Source organism: Heliangelus exortis, chromosome 9, assembly GCF_036169615.1.
Source record: "Heliangelus exortis chromosome 9, bHelExo1.hap1, whole genome shotgun sequence".
Lineage (NCBI taxonomy): Eukaryota > Metazoa > Chordata > Aves > Apodiformes > Trochilidae > Heliangelus > Heliangelus exortis.
The window spans coordinates 26,260,946-26,284,191 of NC_092430.1; the positions used below are offsets into that span (position 1 = coordinate 26,260,946).

General features: G+C 38.2%; 1 protein-coding gene across 1 annotated transcript in view; it reads left to right on the plus strand.

Moving 5' to 3' along the window:
* WWTR1 (WW domain containing transcription regulator 1) overlaps nt 1-23,246 on the plus strand; it is a 49,148-nt gene that overhangs the window by 7,270 nt on the left and 18,632 nt on the right. Inside the window, exon 2 of the mRNA XM_071752967.1 lies at nt 21,248-21,372. Within this exon, the coding sequence (XP_071609068.1) occupies nt 21,248-21,372 (125 nt within the window). The remainder of the gene's footprint in view (nt 1-21,247; nt 21,373-23,246) is intronic.

Genomic DNA, 23,246 nt, shown 5'->3' on the forward strand with positions numbered 1-23,246 from the left:
TGAGCTGTGACCAATTTTCTTTGTCTGTCCACTGCTGGAGTTTTTAATAAATGTTCTATGCTCCTGTTTTTCAGTGACTTGTTGGTGGGCAGTGATGTAAGCATCACAAAATGAAGTCAAATTCTTCTGTCAAGAAATTCTTAATGTTTGTATTGAATTGTATTTTGTTTCCAGAATCAAAAACTGCATTTGAACTGTAAGATTTCTGTTTAAATGAGACTCTTAAAGGCCACTAGCAGATTTAAATTCTCCACGGGAGGCTGGTTTTTTTTAAGAAGTTCTGAAAACTTGATGGACGTGTTTTCTGAGGCTTCACCTTCACTGTGAAGCCTCTAAGTAGAGCAGCATCAGAGGAGGAGGAAGTAGAAGTCATGGGGAAGCTGACCTGGGCTGAAGGAAACTGCAGCAGGGTTCCTGTTGTGCTGCAGTGGGGGACTCTTAGGAAATCACGTAATCTCTCTGTGCCTTCATTTCTGGTGTGGAGAACTAGAAGAGAACACTGTCTGATAGTTCATGTGAAATAGCATGATAAAGGCTGAGGCACCAGAGATGCTGATAATACAGGGCCTGTGCATGAAGGACTAATCAGTGTCTGTTCTTGACCATGAAAAATGTCTGTATATTGAAGTATTGTGCTGGATAAACACCAAATGGTTGCTCTGTGGCCGTTGTGTCTTACAATGTCAGCTCATCCCTTTGCAGTGCTGCTGTTGTAAGTGGGTACAAAGCTTGTGTATCCTCTCAGACTGGAACCACCAGCATATGGCAGAGCAGGCTCTGGTGATACTTGGCCTTCCTACCAGCAGCAGGAGTTCAGAATCCCTGGAGGAGACAGCAGATGGCTCTGTGATGTTCTTCTCCCCTGAGCTTGTTTACAGAATCTAAATATTGTTTCTGCAAACAGCAACAGCACCCCAGATGTGTTTGGGAGTGGAACAGAATTTTTGACAGGAGCAGACTTCACAGGTGTAAGAGGAAGGCAGGTTGCCTGGCTGGAGCTTGTGAAAATTACACACCACGTTTTCAAAAGTCTCTTTTCCTGACAAAATGTTTGGGGCATGTGGGTTTCAAGTCCCTTTTTTCTAAAAAAAAAAAAACAAAAAACCAAACAAACCACCCAAAATGAAACAAGGAAACAAGAAAACAAAGAAAGAAAGAAAGAGAACAAACCCTATCTGTTTTGTATCATTTGTTTGTCTGATTTTTTTTTTTGTTTTTGTTTTTGTGGTTTTTTTTTTTTTTGGTACACATTAAGGTGAAATGCAAATGTTTTCAGAATATCCTCAAATTATGGTATATTCAAAAGCTTCAGGAATGAAAGAAATTGCCATTCGAGAAAGGCTTTGGTTGGGCAGTTTGCTTTGCTTAGTTGGGCAGTTTGGACAAAAGTAGCATTTCAAATCTTAACATCCATTCTGTATGGTTTCTTCTGGATCCACACAGGAGCTTGTCCTGCATGGGCACACATCTCCAGTCTTTGCAGTGCCCTTACTCACCACTGTTAGACACCTGGGGAAGCAAACAAAGCCAGCTTTGCACCAGTAAATGGGCACCGACTGCACTGTGTGGCCATCACTGTTCAGCTTTGTGGGGAGAGTGGTAAAAGGTCAACATTTTTTACCTAACAAGAGCAGAATTTAGTGTAGGAGTTCTTCACAAAAGGTTTTCTTATTTCCCATTTGATTTTTGACACTACATTTTCCTAGTCATGTTTGAATTTGCTCATTTAAGTGCATATGTTTAGGCAGAAATGTAATTGCTTTTGCCTTGAGAGGTTAGGAAAAAAATTTTAAAAAAAATGTATATGCCTTAATTGCATAGGCACATCGAAAACAAGGGTTTAATTTGATGTGAAGTTAATGTGAAAACTGGACCAGATTTTGATTTGTTGGTACAGAGATTGTGGATGTGATCACCTGTGGTGGAGCCTCAGCTAAAGGTCACCCAGCCAAAATTCTCTAAGTTTTTCCAGCCTTGGGAATTGTTGTTATTGTTCTTTTTGTCTTGCTTTTATTTTCCATTTGGAAAGAGAAAACAAAGTTCTCTGGGAAGTCTGAGGCAACAGTTTGGTTTTTCTCAACGGCACACTCAGCCACTCATAGTATGGATGGATATTTTAATTTTAAATTAGTGGTTGAGTTCAGTGTTTCGGGTTTTGTTTTTAATGTTTCTTTTAAAGACAATTTCAGAGGGGTTTCTTGTTTGAAAAGTGCTGTTGGACTTACTCTTCCACAGCTGTTTGAGTCAGCAGAAACAAACCAAGTTGATGTAATGGAAAAGCAGAAGCTTGGCTGTTTTTATAGTTTGTACTGTCCTTATCACCTCTAAAATCTGGAATCAAATAATTTACTGTTACAATGGAACATCTCTTTCAGCAAAGATGCTTGGCAAAATGGAGCTGGTGGTTGGACACTGATTGTTGCAAATAAAAAGTTTGATATCACAAATCCATGCTTGGAACAGATTACTTTTGTGAGTAGGAATTATGTAATTAGCACTTTCAGGACACCCTTGCTTTCTTGGGTTATGTGGCTGGGTTTTTATCTGTGACAGTAATAAGAATGGCAGGGGATCTCTTCTTCGCAAAGAGAAAGGACTCACAGAACTTCACGTTGAGAGTCAATGGGTTTGTTCTCTTGTGTCCTTGCAGAAGAAGCATGAGATGACCCATACTTCAAACCAAGCAGGAGAAAGAACCCTAGTTCCTCTGCTGTGGGACTTTGCTCTCAGTGTTGCCTTTTATACGCTTAACAGAACAGTTTGCCTGTAGCTGGTAGCCAGTGGCTCTGACTGGATGTCACTTCCTTGTCCAAGTGGAGAGAAGATGACATGAAGGTCTGGAATGTCCTCAGAGAATTTGTATTCCCTGTTCCAGCCTGTTGGCTCCCCAGCTATGGGAGTTGCCACCCACAGTGCATTTTGTGCATTGCTTATCACTGGCTTGCAGAAAGGTTGTTCTGCTGTGACATCTTAGATCTGTGTAAAAGATATATTGATTTTACAGATTGTGTGAAAATTTATCACTATTAGCTACAGAGGATTAATAAGAGTTATTTCTTATCCTTTTTTAATAGCTAAGCATTTGTTTCAATTACTTAGCATCCAATATCCCTCATGATTTATCCAGATGAGGCTCTCAAGATCACTAGATGGTTTTCAGAATTATAGGTTCACCTCACATGATCTGAGAGGTGATGAACTCTCCAACACTTGTGCAGGCAGCCATTTGTTTTCAATACTTAACACTTGTCAAGATGAGGTAAAAGGTTACTTTTCCAAGGTGTTTGCCTTTGGAATTTCTCTTTTTAGTGCGGAAAGTCGTGATTTATTTATCCCTGCAAACAGCTGAAGTAAGGGGAGCTGTGTGCTGATATGTTCAGTAGCCCTGCCAGCATGGAGACCTCTTAGCTGGGACTTTCACCCCAGCTAAGCTTGGGGTGCTTGGCTTCTGCTGTTAATTAAAATAACCCTGTTGACAGGATGAATAAGGTGATTTTGTTCACTGATGGCTCCATTTGTCTCATCCAGCCACACCTATTCAACAATGACTGGAATATATGACTTTTTCCCCTGGATTCTATCACGTTATGAGTGAAAACTATTCTGTTCTTAGCATGCTGTAACAGTTCTTGCCTCAGAATTATACTTCTGTGGGTTTTATTATTCCTCAGATTTCCAGTCCTTTTTTGTTTTGTTGCTGTTGCTGGTGGTGGGTTTTTTTGTTTGGTTGGTTTTTTGAGGTGGAACACATGAGTAAGTGAAGACAAACAAGTGCACAGGCAACAAATGTAAAATTTCTTCTTTGGAATATCTCTCTCTCTGTGCGACCAGCATTCCTATTTTAGGGTAGGCAAGGTACTTGATATGATGCAACTATTATAATTAATGTGTCTATTTCAGGCTACAAAGAGGGGACTTCCAAAAAGTGCTTGCTCATTTTCCTAAATTTATCAAATATGTAAATAGCCACTTAAGAGACCTTAAATAGCCATTTAAGGGGCATATTGGAAAAGACACTCTAACAGATTCCACCTGTTTTTGCTTTAAGCACAATTAAATATTTTTGACTTCTCATGAACAAAAGAAAGAATAAAAATAGAAGGGAAAGGAGCTAAAACATGTGTGGAAGTTTTACTTTTCAGGTTCCAGAGCAAATGCCAATCTGTTCTTGACAGAAGCAGTGTACAGAATGTAGACCCCCACCAGCAACATCTGTAACAGAAGTGCAGGAATGTCAAGAGGTCTACAGGGAACAGTGGGCTTGGAGCATGCCAAGCCCTGGAGGTGCACCTGAGGGTTATGGGGCCAACCATCCTGCTGCCTTTGGGTGAAGAAAACTTTGAAATTCTCAAAATAAAGGCTGCTGTGTTACTCAAAACATCCACTAAACATTGAGTTTTTTAGCAATTACCATAGATCTTTATTGTAACAGAGTCTAGTCTATTAAAAGGTGAAACAGAAGCACAAGCTTGCATATAAAACAAATGGGGATGCAATTAGGATGCAGTTTCCATTTTGTGCTATTTTTCCTGTAGATACAGACATATGTTTTCATTTATTTGAGCAGTTTTGGGGTACTGTCTGGTTTGTTTCACCAAGGCTTTGGTTTGAAAGCATGCCTTCTGCTGAGGATATTGTCTCATGAACATTTCCTTTTTCTTTCAGGATGGCCTCTCCTAGAACAATATTTTCAGTAGTCTTTTTTTATCTTGGAGAAACAAATGTGTGATTAATTTTTCTAGAAAAAACAGGAAACTGTAAAGAAGACAGACTGAAAAAGAAAGGCATAGTATTAATTAACCTTTAACTTATAAAGGTATAAAGCAAAACAGAAGTAACTATTTGTTACATCAGAAGAGATATTACAGTTTTGCTGTTTTCCTCATATTATCTGAACATCATGTGAAGAACAATTTAAGATGAGCATGTTAAAAAAACAAAACAAAAAAACGCCTGCACAAATGAAAACCAGCTCAGTTCTCAGGCATCTTGATCCCAAGCTCTAAAATTACTTCTAGGTTTTTGATTGCAGACCACAGATTTTCTCATAATAAATAAATTTGGCTATTTTGAAGTGGTATTTTTTTCCTCCACAACGGTACCAGGAACAGCAGAGATGAAAAAAAAAGCTTGCACTAGAATTCCTCTTGGTGGCGTATGGAAAGAGTGTATCACTGCAAAAATTCTGCCAAGTACAGACAGGACATTTGCCCTTACTTTGTTGTATGTGTCAGTGTCACAACTTGCCTTTTTAGATAGCCCTTTAGATTCTGGCAGAAAGGAAATGTTTTTCTCGTTGGTCAGTGTCCAGCTTTTTTACAAAAAAGCAAGTTGCAAAGGCTGCTTTTGGTGTTTTACATTAGAGTCATTGAGACAAAGTTCTGCCAGTATTTAAAATTTTAATTGATGCATGAGATTAAAATAAACCACAGCTTTAATTTAAAAAGTTAACTGCTGAGAGATTGCCATTTACAAATGACTCATTCCTTTGAGTCATTTGAATGAGTATCCCTGTGATAGTGTACTTCCAGATGGGATATGCAAGAGTCCAAGAGTCTTGACCTGCCAGATTATCTCTGCTAGATCTAAGTAAATCCTGCAAAGTCTTCCCTTACACTGCATTCTCATTTTATAAAAAAGATTTATCTTATTTCAACTTAAAATTGTGGTAATATCATCTCAGTATAAAGCATTTAGATGCAAATATTTACAAATAAAGATTAAAAGCTTACTTCAGTTTAATTCTAAGGCTATTTGGATTTTACAGGTCAAAGTTTTGCTTTCATGGGTATTAGAGAAGGAATAGACACTGCTAATCATATGTGGGCTTGTTAAACTGTACGGTGAGTTGCTTTGAAAGGAAGATGATGTATGTGAACACGTGGGTAGAGTAGGCAGTAGAGGTACCATCCTTCACTATTTGGTATAAAGAGCTTTGTCTATAATTCATGTAGTTGGAATTGAAAACAAAACAAAACAGAACAAAACCAAAGAACAACAAACCTGTAGAATGCTTATTATGTCTTGGGATTCCCAGCAGAGGCTGTTGTACGTAATGTTCATTTCCAGTTAAAGGTTTTGCTGTTTGTGCAGGTTCATACTTTTGTTGTTGCAGCATTTCCAGAGGGCATACAGACAAGTGTGGGTAGAACAGCAGTCAGGGAAGTATTAAGGCTTTGAACTCATAAAATGTAGTCTGTCAAAAGTATTTATAAAGTGAAATTTGAAAGGAGGGCAACAGAGGTGGTGAAAGGAGTAGAGGGCATGACTTTTAAGGAGCAGCTATGGTTCTTGTGGCCCCATTGGTACTTGGGGTGACCCCATTGCTACCACAGCCTCCTCATGGTGGGCAGGTGCAGGAGCTGAGATTCTCTCCCCAGTTTCTGCTGATGGGACACAGGGGGATGGCATGCAGCTGTGTCAGGAGAAGTTCAGATTGGACACTAGGAAGAAGCTCTTCACTGAGGGGGTGGTCAAGCACTGGACAAGCTCTCCAGGAGAGCAGTCACAGCCCCAAATCTGTCATTCACAAAGCATGTGGACAACTCTTGGATATCTGGTTTATCTTTTAGCTTATCCTGTGTGGAGTCAGGAGTTGGACTTAATGATCTTTGTAGGTCCCTTCCGGCTCCAGCTCCACGATATTCTATGATTCTGTGAAATGATGCTGCATTTATTTAATAAAAGCTCCAATTGAAATACAAGGAGACTGTTTTCTAGGTAAGAAGTTGGTTTAAAGTATCTAAATTCCTACTAGATTTTAAAGATCATATTTTAACTACCAAGTTTAAAACGGTTTCGTAGCATCCTATGACACTGCCTTCTTAAAACTTTTTCAATCAATGCCAGCTTTTTTTGTATCTATGTATAGCATTCTAATATAAACAAATAATCAGGCCTTTTCCAAGGATAGCAAGTCTTCTGCCCACCTTGAAATTACATTTCCTAGTCAGATTTAATGTGTAGGTTAAACATTACCTGATCAGTCACTCTCTTTTGCATTACTAAATAAATAGGCTTAGAATCCGCATTTTACCTTAGAATAATGTATTTGGTATGTGCTGCTTCAGTGTCCTTTTAAATATAATAGTCTATTCCTCTTAACTGTACACAACTTCTCATCCTCGTATTTGTAATCCTTGAAAAAGTGTGGATTTGTACTTGTAATTGAACAGTGGACTTCACTGTAGATTGAGGGCAACAGTGATAATATTAATATTATCACCTCCAATATTAAATCTCTGATATTTTTGTACATTATTTTCAGGGTAAGAGAAGTCCTGCTTGTCTACATTTGTGCTTAAATTTTAAAAAGACAAAATGCCTTTCAAGTAGACCATATTTGGTCAGAATATTACTACAGAGTCATAATTGACAGCAATTCCTTATGTTCAGCTAAGCCTTATTTCAAATTCTGGCCTTATTTTAAAATTTGCAAATTAAATACAGAGAGTACAACTGTAGAACTGTCACCCTTCCTCAGCTGAGGTCAACTGTCAGCTACCAGACATTGTTTCTTTATTTTGGAAAGGCTTTGTTTGGGCAAAGACTTGGTCTTTTAACCAGATCCTGCTTTTCATGTTTTTCATGGCAAACGATCACATTTCCCAACCATTTGCAAACAGTGACTGTCTGGCAGGATTTCCTGGATACACAGTAGTTTGAGACTGTAAAAGGCCAACTTCTGAACTCCAGCGATTAGCACAGTTATTTGTACTGCCTTTTCTTCCATGGGAACTAACCAGCACATCATATGGAAGGTAGAAATAGGCCCTGAGAAATATAAACAATTGAACAGGACACTTGATGACCTTTGTGTGCTAAAACTTTCTGAAGAGCTGGAACCAATATTTTGGGAGTCAAAGTTTTATAAGAAACTCCTGAAAAAATTATTTGTAACCTGATCCCTTTTTTGCCTAGTAGGGTGAGGTACAAAGGAACTTGCAGCACATCAGCCATGAGCTAAAGTTGTGTGAGCAAAAGGCAGCACGTAGCAAGTGCCAACTATGAAAAGAACCATTTCTTTATTAAACCTTTTTTCTATTCTAAGCTGACCTTCAAAATTAAAAGCAATCATGTAATACGGATGTGTAATCCCAGAGATGCTATGAGAAATTTGACCCATTTTAATTTTTTTTCCTGTGAGCCAATTCACTGGTAGTGGTGGGATTTTTCTCATGTGCAAATGTCAAGTAAGAGATTGAACCCTTACTGTGAATAGTGTTTTGTACTTACTGTATTCTCATTAGTGATAAAAATGGTCCAAAAAGAGGGAGGAAGATGAAGTGATGATCCATTTCAGTCAAAGGGTGTCTCAGTGTTCACTTAAATGAAGCAGATTTTCTTCCATTGAATTTATTTCATAGAGGAAATACCAAGGATATCTTCCTGATACCTGTCCATATTGTCCAGAGTCTAACCTTTTCCATGGTATACATGAGACCTAAAAGTTTTGGGTCAGTAGGGCTGGGAGCTATGACAATTTGGTCTGTTTGTTATTTTTTACATATATATAGATCCTCTGCCCCTTTGTCTGTGATTTGTCAGCAGGAATGTCCACCACGTGCAGGGTTCTCAGACCCCACCAAAACACTTGGGCAGTACAGCTCTCCCACATTGCCACACGTCCACATCCTAATATATGTATTAGACATTATAAAAGCAATTTAGAAATGTTTGTGCAACTTGAGACACATAGGTTTGAAAGAATGCTTCTTATTCTACACCATAGAACACCAAAAGAAGAACAGGGGCTTAAAAACAGAATTTGGTGGTTCTGTAAGCAGCACCAAGCACAGATTCTTTCTTACCCTGCTGAGTGATTCCATGACCCTTATATAAGCATCAGTCCCAGGGAAATCAGTACAATATTTGCTTCCACAAGCAGTGGGCAACGTTGTAATGCAGCTGTGAGCCATCAGTCTGCTACTTTCATTAAATAAACCTGCAAAATAAGTGTGATGCATTGTATCACTGGCAAGTCCATAAAACTTCAGCACTTTGAGTTAAAGAGTCACACAGCTGATCCTGATAATTCTTTCAATAACAAAAAAATTATTTTCTAAAATGCTGAGATATTTGATAGGCTTGAAATTTAAAATAATTCCAGCAGCGTCATAGCTATTATTGTGGTAGATAAATACACATCCAAAGTAATTTTATTCACTTGATAGCTATATCAGAGATATAATGAATGAACCTTGTTGCCTGGACATTATTTTAAATTTCTTACGTTGTACTAAATCATAGGAAAAAATTACTTTTCGCCGAAGTAATTTTGGCAAACTACTTAAAGTCTCATTGACAAGATGTAAATAGGTGTACAAATCTTGGTCTGAAGATTTAGGGCTTTGGCGCTTTGAGGAAAACAAAAAAATACATTTTAGGGTCTACTTAGGGTCTGCCTGTCTGTTGTGCTAAAATGTGCTGTTTGTATTAAAAATACAGAATCCTAGAATGTTAGGGATTGGAAGAGACATCTAGAGATCATCTAGTCCAACCCCATATAAGTGTAAAGATTGCTGCCTTTAAAGTGCAGAGAGCAGAAGTGTTTTTTTGTTTTGGTTTGGTTTTTAGAGCTTAATTAATGTACTGACCTGAAAGGTCTCTGAATGAGAGTTGCAGTACCAAGAACTGGTTTGCACAATATGTGTGTTTTGAGCCAGAGTGCTCTGTTTCCAGTGAAGGAGAATTCTCTGTTTGGGAAATAGATTCCTCAAGCCAATTCATGTTATCATTTGGAAACTCTGACCAAGCAGAATTGGAAAAAGAGAGCTTGTCATAGGAAAAAGTTAGAAAAATTGCTGTGCATTTGTGGAAAGAAATTCTGGTCTGTGGTAAGACCACTTTGTTGTCTTTTTAAGAAATGCTGGTCCCCATATGATATAAAACCCAGAAGGTGGATAGGATTGCAGATTTGCCTACTTTTGGGGGAGAAAATAATTTTATTTCTGCAACAAAAACCTTTTAATAGTGTGCTTAAATGTGTTGCAATGATCTGAAGCTCTTGACAGTTAGTTTTGAAATTACAAAGAGAAAATGGTTCAAGATGGTTAGTTAAATAGCACAAGCAGAGTTTTGTTGGTATTACGATGAGTTCAACCCTATTCATTGTCTGATCAAAAGGGCACTGATACCAGAAAAAAAATCTCTTTTTTAGTATACATGCAAGATGTACAATGCTCTGGAAACATTAATAGTGATCTTTCAGACAGACTTGGAAAGAAAAGCATGAAATAGGAATATAGACTGCAGAAGAGAATTCTGCAGCATCATACATTTCTCTGCCTCTGGCTAATGCCAGGGGGATATAATTTTAAAAGAGAATTTTTCTATTCTTCATAGGGATTTCATGTCCTATTTTGTTCTAGGTTGTTTGTCTGTCCTACTATTTGTTCTCATTTTTATTATTGCCTTATAAGGGGATTCTGTGTAGTTGAAGGAGAGATTTTTGTTTATTAATTTATTTTTAGTGTAATGCAGAATATATTAAAATAATACCAGCTTGTCTAGAAATGGCAGCTTGGTAGAAAAAGGAATATGGGCTGCTTCTCTCTTCCTTGTTACAAGAGAGCAGAATTTTATATTTCATATTTAAACCCTGATTGCTCATAAATATGATCACTTTTGACATGGCTTTTCTATTGATAGAGGCATTCACAACAAAAGCTGATTACAGCCCTCTAGCTCAAGTGGAGGACACTTAATTATTTTTCATTTTGTAACTTAATTTAATGAGTCTGAAAATGCCATGTATCTCTCACAAGGGAATATTTTACTTCCAGGTGATTGCAACTTTCCTCAAAATAAAATAAACATGGTTTTAATAGAATTATTAATTTGTCTCTTTAAATATGAGTACCACAGACATCAAGTAAACAAATGTGTTAATGCCATTTTATATTGTATACATTAAAAAATCCCAAAACAATGTTCTGTATAATGGTTTCATTCAGTACCCTTTTTTTCTTCCTCTCAAGAATTGGGATTTCATCCAAATTCTAAAGGTTAAGTTGTCAATAGAACTCAAAGGGTGTTTTGTTTCCATTTGAATAACTAGTTTAATATTTTTTAAGTCCCCAGCATACACTAACAATGGCATCAGTCATTTATAGGGAAGCTTAGCAGGACATTCTTGAAGTTCTCTTCACAGTGGCAAATAATACTGAAACTAATTCAGGAAAAGAGCAACTTCTTTCACCGAAGAAGTTATTTTAATTAGTACTTAGCATAGGATAATAAATATTCAGATACTTATGTAATGTTCCAGCTTCAAGATTAGAAATTACAATGAACATGCAGTAGGAGAACAAAGTCTTTGGTTCAGTCAGTTTAATAATTACACTGGGTCTCCTTGTTAAAGCTTCCATGAAATTTTCATGAAACATTATTAGCATCTGAAAAATCAAGTGCCATGAATTTTATGACCAGGTTGAAAAACTGTGGAGTCCCATGAACTTTAAATGAATAATATGAATGATATCAGTAGCATGAAGCTTTAAGCTCTTCAGCCAAGCAGGTAGTTTTGCTTCATACACATATACTGTGTGTGTGAGCTCTTGCAAAGAGCTTTCCTGACTAACAGTGAATAATACAGTGATTAACAGTGAATAATATCAGCAGATAATTAAAATACTGAAGTTAGAAAATAATACTTTGCAGCTGTTCTGGCTGCCTACCACCAGTTGTTTCAGTGGTATCTGCAGGGCCCACGTGGCATGCTTGGCTGCAGCCGTGTCGGTGGCCCGGCGGTGCCGGTCCAGTCCTTGCAGAGTGCCCTGCCAATGGGCAAGTGTCTTCCACTCAGGAGAGGGAAGTTGTACAGGCTCTTCATACTTACCACCTAGTAAAGCATGAGGTCATTGTTGTCTGATTTTTGTAGAAAATGAAAATAAAGGTGTAGATTTCCATTAATCTTTCCTGTTCTTCCCTCCTCTGTTAGAAGTCAGTAGACCAGAACTGAACACAAAATGGGCTGAAACTAAGGCAGCCATCTCACAGGTTGAGCTGTTCTGGCTGCCAGGGACTGCTGAAGGGAGTGGCCTGATCCTGCCCTCATATTTCCAAACTTTTTTCTCCATTTTGTTTTGGCTAGTCGGGCTGAAGGATCAGTCAGATAAATTTGTTAATCCATACGAAATAATCAGCATGGTTTGTTTCCACCAGCTCAACAAGATGACCAAGATGTTCACTGATTTCCCCTTGCCACCCCATGGCTGTTGGGACTGACACTGAGGAGGTGGGGAGGGTGCTGTGCCCAGCAGGACACCCCTCTCAGCAGTGCCATGGCCATGGAGCCACAGGGATGTTCTCGTAGCCACTGATGGGTGACCTGATAGTGGGTTTTGAATGCAGTCTGCCAGGAGTGAATAGTGACCTTAGACTGCCTCATGTATCATTTGTGATTTGGAATCACAGAAAAATTGAATAAATTAAACCTGGTTTTGTTTCATTTGCAGCAGCCCAAGTGTCCCACAGGCTGCCCCAGATGCTTGGAAACCTCAAGAAGCATCAACACGTTAGGTTACCTCTGCTAAAGAGCAGGAAGCACACTTCAACTGTCTGATTTTCCTTCTTCAAACTATTGTCCCATGAATTCAGAATCTTATACATCTGTCAAGTTTATCAGCACTGTACCATACCCCACAGCATGGCCCTGGACATAGGCCAGCTGCAGACAAACACTCTGTGTCCATACTTGGCCAACCATATGTACATGAATAGTCGCTAACTCACCCTGTCTAGGTTCTTGTGTAGTACCATTACTATGTTGGTTTTTTTTTTAAAGAACTCATTATTTCTCAGATATCTTCTTAGAGGAGAAGGTGTCCATCTAAAACTAAATGTACATTCTATTTGTGTGTATGAGAAAGCAGGTAATAGAGTTCTTCTTTGAGTACCTAGAAGAAAAACAGACCTGTCAACTTTATATGATGTTGGAAAATGTAAGGCTAACAGAGAGATACTTGTTCTGCAGATCGTATTAATTTTTAATGTGATTGTTATGGTGATAAAGATGCAAGAGGTGTATGTGATAATGTTATCTGTGGGGAATGCCATTTTTACCCATTCTTTGCTAAAAATGCTTTAGCCAGTTACTGTGTTTTTATGAGATAGCATAAAGAAAGGCTCTACTCCTCCATCTTCTGTTCATCTGTTTTAGTGCTCATGTGTGAAAATTAATTTCTATCTCCACTGAACTGCATGAAATGTGTTTGAGAGAAAAGAACTCAACTTGCACTAACCCTGCCCTTCCCCATTGTGGTTTCTACATATGCCAGGTGCTGGTGGAGATGGCTGAAGTCACTGGTACTCTGTTTGGAACACGAGAGCAATGGCTGTTGTGCAAGGTTAGGGCCCAAATGTTTCAAAGTCCTTGAAACAACTGGCTACTTCTAAATATTTTGTTCCTTCTGATCTGTAAAATGAGGACAGCGCTGCAAAACTGAGTGGAGATCCCCAAGTGATGATTTACTGTGATGTAAATCATCCCACTGTGATGATTTACTCATCATCTTTAAAGATAGTTCATTATACCTGCCACTAGAACAGAATTTGAGAATTTTGCAATAAATTTGGGATGAAGCTGCATGCTAGATGAAGAGCATAGTTAATAGCATGTCAGTAACTGAGTCTTTGAATGGTTAAATGCACTTAGTGAGTAAAGCAGGCAATCCCTGAAAAAATAGTGTGTGTTTATTTAATTAACAATGGTATCAGTGCACAACCATGAGAGAACTAAAATAAGCTAACACTGAGTATGTTGTTTTGGCTCATTGTGTTAAACTTTTCACATTCCTTTTCTTTGTGTGTGTAATGTAAACACAAGCTAAAAGAAAAAAACTAAGACAACTGCAAACCTTGTGAAATTGATGCTTTGTCTGTGCAGTCTGGCATGTAAACTGTCTATACCAATAAAGATTTTTCTCCAAACATGTTCTGTGTGGGCTCATGCCAGAGTGAAGCTCATGGTCTTTAACAACATGTGATTCAGGTCATAACTTAGCTCAGTTCCATTTCCTCTTATGTTTGTGTTTAACAGAGCTGTAAACAAGTGTCAAACCATAAAAATTGGGCTGTCCTACTGAAGTGACTGAGTGTTTTATATTTTTAAGAGGTATTACTGTCTCTTATGTGTTTGGAAGGTAGTTCCCATGTTGTGGGGACTTAAGCAGTCTGCAGTTATAGTTCTCAAGTGGACAGGTAGGTGTATGATGTTAGGACATAGCACTGTAGTTTCTCTAAAGCCTTTTCATATTGTGATGAGAGGCACAGCTTGGTTCTTGACATTTTCCAGTCTGTGGTGAGAGAAGGGGAGAAGCAGCGTGGCAAAGGAAGAGGAATCCATCCGTATGCTACAGAGAGAACAATGTGTTCTTGTGCAGTCACTGGACTGTGTCCTGCCCTTCTTTTGTGCATGTAATAGATATGGAGAAGACAGAATATCTGCAAAGAAATATGAAATATTTGTATGTATATAAATTACAATATATCTCACACTAAAGGTTCATTTCTTGAAACTACCTGAAGCTGAGAGTTTATTGACACGCTCGTGTTTTGTTAATAAGAAGAGTGCTTAATGGAGGATTCTTACAAAGAAGCATCCACAAATTCTCTTTCAATATCCAGGAGATCACATAACATATGTACAGTTTTCTTACTAGAGACAATCTGGAATGTTTCTCACTTTAAATTGATCCAATATAGTAATAATTATTTTGATTAGGTCTGTTTTTAATCTGGATTGCTTTACTGATTTGAATTGCTGTCCATAGCCTAAACCAGCTGCACTGCCTGAATGAGGAGGTATCAGGAGATGGGAATGAGTAAGGTGCAGAACTATCTGTGAAGTTGTGTTTGGCTTCATGAATTGTACTCCAAAACAGGTGGTAACTTTAAGCTCCACCAAACCTTCTGTGTTTTGAAGGACTGAACACTTAGTACCTTTATGGGTTAGGCCCCTACTCAAATGAAGGTGTTCATGAATGTGAATTTTTCACATTCTGCTGGTTATTTCTGCTGGTTGTCTTCAGGCTGTGCAAGGCCTGTGGGAGTTGGTGGCATGTGTGAAAGTCCTGTGAGTCCTGGCCTCTCAAGAACCCCAGGCCATCTGACCTCTGTTACTAATGGTTGCTCTCATCAGGACCAGAGAAGGACAAAATTACTGGCTCCTTCTCAGGGCAGAAAACTCACCTTGCCTCTGCCCGAGAGGTGTCTGGGGGCTGCCTGGGCAGCCTCTCTGGGGCTACAGGGAGTGGCCACAAACTGGCCAAAACAACTTAAGTTGTTTTACCTTAAGTTTCTAAGGCACTGAGGGCTGATAAATGATTTCTCTGCTGCTGCTGGATCCTTCCTGAAAATGGTTACCACAGTACTGCCTGGCTTGGCTCTGGCTGCAGTTTTCCCAGAAATGCCTCAGCAGCACCCTGAGCAAGTTCACACAGCAGATGGGGATGTTGTGTCCCCAAGGTAATTTCCTTAAATTTAAAAAGCTTTGCATTTGCATAGAAGTGTATCTGCCACAGCATCATGCAGCATCAGAGCACTGTAAGTGGACTCTTACTTGAGGCAAGCTTCCTTTTTGTCCTTTTTGTGTTCACAAGGAACAGAGGGACAGAGAAAAAAAGTTGGGCAATGATTCGGCTCTGCCTGCAGAGCTGCAAACAGATTTCTCAATGTTTGTTTGGAGATGGTGGTGCTGCCGGAAGCAGGACACTGGACCTTCTCCAGCACTGCATGAGCTGTGGCCCTGTTCAGAGCAGTTAATGAGTCAGAACATGAGGGATGTTGGTGCTGGTGAGTCACCAGCTTCTAGCCTGCCCTGGAGCAGCTCCACTTTGATGTGGCTCAGTCACAAAATCCACTCTCTCAGCCCCTCTGACAAAGCCCTGATAAAGGACCCTGTACAAGTACTACAGTGTTAGCCAAACTCCAAGGTTGTGTTATTTCAGGTGATAGCAAGTTCATGGAATAATGTATCTCAAATATGTTCTTTCTCCTCAGTTTTTCTTAAACCTTTTTAGATTAGTAGATCTGAATTTCCTAATATTAGGAAAAAAAATGTCTGAAAATAGAACCCACTGAGGTATGTTTGTTGTTAATACAAGCAGAAAGAGAATTAGCATACTTCATGCTGGTGCTTGCTAATTTAAACTAACTGAGCTGTCTTGGCAAGGCTGGAAGTCAGGGAAGTCAGGGATTAGAGCCTAGTAGTTAAAAAATGCAGTACACAGAAGCAGCTCAAATTCTGAAGAACACTGACATTTCAAAGTGGGAAGCAGACATCCAAACAGGAAGCGTTTAACAGGTACAACAGGTGGAACAGAATCAAAAAGTCCTAGTAAAGTACTGAGTTGTTTAGAATGCAGCTTTAAATAATTTTCTGATGAGGGACACAATTTGCCATGTGCTGAGCTTGGGCAGCATAGGATTTTCTGGGTATAAATGCTGTGAAATGGGCAGCTTGGAGGTGGCATTTATAATGGCATGTTCTGTGTCTCATTTGACAGATAATTTATGTGTCTTATTTGTGTTACAAATATTTAACTTTCAGTGGGAACAGTATTAGCCCCCAGCTAAGTATTCTTCAGATTCTTATTTTCAAAATTTCTGGTTTGCACATGAAGACTCCCCCTCAGCCTCATCTGTGGTGCAGAAATAGAAGTTAAAATGAATGCCTCTTCATTCCTACCCTGCTTACTGATGAATAAAGGCCTTGTTGAGAAATGGCCTGCACTGATACTAGGATTTATAATAAGAAATGCAACGACTGCTTCTGAAAAACTTAAAAGCAAGAATTTGAATATGTATTTTGGTGCTATTTTGTCATGTCTGTGAACATTCCTCAAAAATCTTAAGAAAGCCCATCTTAGAATTTGTTGCCTTCCTACATTACAGTTCTCACTAATTCATTGTCAAGCTTCAGTGTTACAGATTAGGCAAGATACCTTTAAAATTTGGGGCTCCTCCTCTTTGTATTCATACATATTAATGACAACACCTTCAGAATTTATGGCAAAGAACTGCTTCACTCATTTTCTCCCAAACTTTTAGGCTGTTTGGATAATGTGTGTAGATGATGAACAAAAAACGGCATGCAATGAAAGAAATAATAATGCATACACAGTAATAGTAGACTATGATAATAATAAAAGAGCAAATAATTCAAGATTTAGAGCACTCATGAAATTAGTCTTTCTCTGAATTGTTCTGACATTGAGTTTCAGCTTTATCTTTGAGTAATCAGTGAAGTAATACTTGTTACTGGAAGTGTATTTAAATGTGATCAGCACTTTTTATCTACATACATTTTTAACCAAAAATCACATTACTGTCCCATCTCCTATTTACCTCTTCCCCTGTCTTTTAAGGGAAAAAAGGAAAGTAAGAATTACAAAGGAAACTGGAAAATATTTACATAACTTTGGAGCTATTTTATGAAAAAAAAATTGGAACTGGAAGTGTTGTTATTTGCAGGAGATAATGCAGTAATTAAAAGCATAAACTAGCAATTGTAGAAAAATACTTCCTCCTTAAGAGAACTGGAAACTTTACAACCTACAGAAACAGAATATAGCTCTTAGGTCTGGATGAAAGATGTTTTTGTGGTATTTATTAAGTATTAATTTAAGCAGATCCAGTGTAGAAGGCTACCTTTCTGTATAGAAGCTGTTACACCAGAATTATGTATATAAAGTTATTTAGGACTGTATGATTCTGTTGATAAACAGTGAAATAGCACACAAGTCAGCTCCTTTGAGGACATTTATACCAGAGGTTTAATTCAGTGATACTCAATTGTCTCAAGAGATCGTGAAAATTAAATACTTGATCTTTGCCTGGTATCAGTGGGAAGCTCAGATATAGAGAGATGGAAATTTTTTCTGTCATCCAAGTGGGTCACCCATGTAGTACAGTTTACCAGAGAAGGCAAGCTCTGTAGGCTTTGTAACTTGCCTTTGTCTGAACTTTGTTTTCTGCCACACTGTTGTAAGCTATGAGATGTATGCCAAGAAAAAAATCCTTCTGGGATTAGTAGTTCTGGAAATAATAAACTGAGGAACAGATGGATTGATACAATCCCAGATAAGGATATTTTGGGGTCCCCTCTGTAATGCTTTGTTTTCTTCTGCACAGGTACACATTTCAGAGCTGAATAAATGGTCTAGATTACAGTCACATTTCACACATGCGAGCAAAATGATTTTTTCCCAGGGCTAACATGGACAGTGGTAAAAGGGTGTGGTTTCACAGCCAGAAATGCTGCTCTTCTACCACCCTGGCTCTGAATTGCCTCTCCCTTCCTTGTGCAACCATAGGGATGGTTGGATGAGAGTCCTGCTGAAACAGCATCGGCAACACAGAAAAGAATAAGTTCGTATTAGCCATACGGGTTTGCTTAGCCTGTTGCCACGACTGTGGAATCACTGTCCAAGGAGAAGGACTGGAACACAGGGCTGGGGACCTGGGGCTGCCCCTCTTGGACCTGGGCTGTCTGTGCCCCATCGGGAAGCCCCAGCTTCAGCCTGACTTCCTCTAACACTGAACTGTTTCATACTATTTAAAACAAACAAACAAACAAACAAAAAAAACCAAAACAGTTCAATGGACAGTCCAGAGCTAAATGTTATGCTTATATCTGCTCATTGAGACTGCATCTGCTCTGGTTGCTCCACATAGTGTGCATTAAAGAGCTTTTGTAGTGGGGTTATGGGTGGGAGCCACCTGCCAGTGGGTGACTCTAGACTGGTAACTGCCTTGGAACTGGTATTAATGGTGAGGGCCCTGGATTTCAGAGCAGAATTCTGCATTTTTGTGTTTGAAATCCACTTATAATGTTTAATGTTTTACCCATTGGCCTTTAAGAAAAAAGAGGCTGTTTTGAATTTAATTTCATCAGTTCTGATACCCAGGAAGATGTCAGGAAATAAAAAGGGCTAATTTCTGTCACTGCTACGTGTTTTCTTATATTCTTCTGTATAAGATACTGAGCCAAAATCTGTTATCCCAGTATAAATCCAGTACATTTCAAGTGCAAAGCTTTAACATAACCTTTTTAATACCTATGTAGAAATAAAGGGAGGGTATTTACATAAACAATGGAAATTGAGCCAGAAGGAGTCTTCTCCTGCCTGAAACCAAGCTCTTTATTTTAGAATCTTTCTGCTGATTTTAGAGAATTGTTGGGTTTTCAGTTTTACTATCTGAAGTTGTTAAGCAAGCATTGTCTAATGTTTAACAGCCTTTAATAACTCGTTAAACCCAAATCAGTTTAGTGGTTGTAGTAATAAATTCTAGTAACAACCACCTATTACTTGATCTTGAATCATAATCTCAATGCCATATTTGAAGGTTCTGTTTCAGACACTCTGTCTGCATGTTTTCTAATGAAGAAGATATGTTTGTACACTGCCAGGGTGGCACCAAGGAGGGTAAGCAAGGTCACTTGTGGATCCTGGCTATGAGAAGTTACCATGTTTACACAGAAAATTCCTGTGGTTTTGTTTTGTTTAAAATTCCGCTGGATTCTCTAATATCTATGATCCTTAAGGTTTTTGAACATTTTTTAAGATCTTCTGTAAGTTAAGAAGCATTTCTAAGTGGTTGTCATGGCCCTGATTCTCATATGTGTAATTTAACTACAAATTGTTTTCCCCATAAAAAGGATAAAAGAGATTTTGAACTGAAGCAGTATTAGTTTCCAGCTACTGTTTCATGACTGGTTGCTTTGCATAGCCATAACAGAACAATTTTGTATTTTTTTAATGAAGACTTTTATATAAGAAGTTTTATGAATTGAGTATTTTTAATTTGCAACTTTTATTTCAAATGAAAAAGGGGAAAATCTGCAAGGCAATAAAGATATGTCCTAGAATGATTTTAACTTAGAAAATACTTCCTTGTTTGCTGACTTAATGCTGGCTGCCTTGGATTAATGCTGACTGCCTCACTATGTCAATAAGTAAGAAAAGACAAAAAGCAAACAGCAGAGCTCTTCTTCATCATCCTTTGTAGGATGGACATTTTTAAGTGGGCATATTAAAAAAAAAAAAAAAAAAGGATGGAGAGTTGTTTCACGGTGCAGTATGGAAAAAAAGCTCCTTTATAGAACTACAGCTAATTTCATTATGAATTGGTGATTGGAAACCAAGAGTTTCAACATGGAGTGTTAAAGCAAATGTGTTTCTAAAAGAGTAACTATTCCTTGACTCTGGCTTTTAACGTCTGATGTGTCTAATAGTACATAGTACTGTTCTTAAAATTTTTTTTCAGAGTCATTTATTTGATCAAGATTTTACTGACCTCATGGAAGTGTTTACTGTCAGCACCATATAAACAGTATTGCTGAATAATATTTTAATGGCTTCTGTTATAGAAAGATACAGAAAATCTTACATGTTTTGTTTTTTTTTACAGTTCAATAGAGTAATCCCAATGACCCTGTATTAAAAGTAAAGCCATCGATCCTGTATTTGCCAGACAAAAAAAGTCATTGTTACTCTAACAGACTGCCAGCTGTGACCAAGCATTCCTGCTACCATGATCTTTCCTAAATATCTGCAATGCTGAGAATCCGTGCAAAATTTAAAGGGGATGACCCACTTTCCATTGGCATCTGTAGCTAAACTTCTGGTGAATTCAGTGTTGCAGGATCAAGGCCTAAATGACAAATTCTATGTTTTGATCATTATTGATGTTCTTGGAGAAGTGTAGACAGATGAGCTTTCATGGTGCGAAGCAAGCAGTGGCATTTGGCAAGACAAACACTTGTCTTTTCAAAACTCAGTAAAATGACCATACATTGCTGAATGAAAAATGGCCATATATTTGAGTATATAGAAAAAGGCTGTTCAGACAAGAGTAAACAACTTTTGGACAGTTAAATAATCTGGAACATGAATATGTATTACAGATTTTCAATATCATAATAGAATTCACCAGTTTTTCAAGTAAAAGTAATTATTCCATATTAGTGCATAAAACATTAGAATGTCAGAGGCAGAAGACCAGAGGAAAAAATAAATGACAAGATGATAGGTTGAGAGGTCTTAGGTTGAGAGGAAAAGGGTAGACAAATGTGGGATAAGAAAAGCAAATAGGACTCTCATGACATTATCATGACTGAGGGTTGAACTTGATGATCTTGAAGGTGCTTTCCAACCATGATGATTCTATGCTTATGCATAACTATGTGGATGTACACTTGGGTCTTTTGTGTTAAGCTTGTGTTTTATCTTTTCTTCCTCAGTCACATAGAAAAAATTACAACATGGCAAGATCCTCGAAAAACGATGAACCAGCCACTGAATCCCATGAGCCACCACCCTGCAGCTGCTTCCACACCAGTACCACAAAGGCCTCAGCCAAATCTTGGTGAGTTCTGGATGTCCTCTCTGTGGTGGAAATACAAAAGAAAGAGGAAAGCCACCTTTAACTCATTGTTTGCCAAAGTAGTTTTTGCTTCAGGAAAGGTAGCTCTGATGCTGCTATCAGATCAGATACATAAAGTTCTCCACTTTCTTTTCTATTTTTCCCCTCTGTAGCGTTGGCAATGAGTGAATTTGTGCTGTTTGAGTTGAAGTTTTAACACCTTATGCGTTTTATTTCGAGCTGCTTTTGCAATTTTTATATAATGTTGAGCATGGAAAAATAAGCTCTACACCTGCTTTTTCATTCAGAAGTGGTATAAAGCCTGCACAAGCCTGCAAGCTTTTCAAAGCTTACTGAGCAAATTGCTGTTAGATAACCTCTCTGCAGTCTTTCCTGTGTTGCTTTGGTTTAGAGGTTGTAGATGGTTTACTTGTTTGTTTGTGGTGGTGGGTTTTTTGCACAGTAAGGTTCTGCACTGGAAGATACTCGCAAAATACTAAAAAGTCTATTTTGCAGTATAAGTGATGTCAAGACTTCTGTAAATGGTGTGGTTTTATTGATGCTCCTGTTTAACACTTTAGCCTTAAATTTAGGCATGAACTTCTGTTCCCCAGATTTTGCCAGCTCTGAGCCTCAGTGAAAATAAAGCCATGAAAACTCTGAAATTTTTAAAGAAAATAGGTAAATGTAAGAAAATGTTTTCATGTATAATTGAGAATTACAAATAATCCCTAATATTTCACTTCTGCACCTTAGATTTTCTGCCACTCTAGAGAATGAGGATCAGGTAGATCAGCTTACAGATTCAAGATTACAAAGCTATGTCAAATGGCTGGTCTTAAAAACACAGACCAGATTCTTGTTCAGGTTAATTTTTGGTAAGTAGGTCTCATGATTTCATGGTTATTACTTTGTAGTGTGATTCATCAGGGCCATCTCCTCACGTAAAAAGAAAATGGTAAACATTTGGCTGCCAATGGTCACCAGTAGCAGTAATACAGTGTACAGATTAACTTTTGTCTTAAATTTATAATAAACACCTAGGCCCATGAGATAGCTAACTTAGTTCTTTCTTCTACCTTTCTTTCAACAGCTGTCCTGCTTGAATATATTCAGTAAAAGGTGTTGGTTATATGATCTAGTGGACATAAGCAAATTGTATCGTGAGAGTGGATATCTGAAGAAGAAACCTGAGTAAAATCTGGAAGGTTAGGGTATGCTGCAGTGTCTCATACTGCATGGTAAAATGAACAATTGCTCTGCACATGTTACTTCAAACCACAGCTGCGTTTAGGTCAGTCTGTATATAGCAATTCTGAAATGTCTGAGAGGTAGGAATAGGACAGTGTGGTTTTTTGTTCATACCAACACCTCAACTTGTGTTGACATCTGTTACATTCTCCTAAATTAAAAAACAAAGGCGGTATCATAAATCAGGACAGGGTACAGCAAACTTTTCCCTCCAGTTTGTCAGTGGAAGTGAATCGAAGCCAAATGTTGTACTGAAATGCTCGTGTGCTAAATTTTAGAGGGGCTTTCTCGAGATACAAAGGATTAGAAATAAAGGCATACACCTAATTAAGAGGCTGTTCATCAAGGGACTTCAGGTGCCCAGCAGGGGTGTTTCCACAGACTTCAAAATCTGCCACATCAAATTCAGGCTATATTTCATTCAGTACCCTTCACATTAATAGACGAGGTTCTACTCTTTGGTGTGTTTTTATACAGTGCTTGACATAGTGGTTCAGATCTGGGACTAAATTTCCTAAACATTAGTCTTCTAGAAAGGGTATGTGAAAAATTCCACAGTGTCCATATTTATTTAATGGAGAAATTGTTTTTATTATGTTTTGGTGAACTTTTTCTCATTCTGGTGT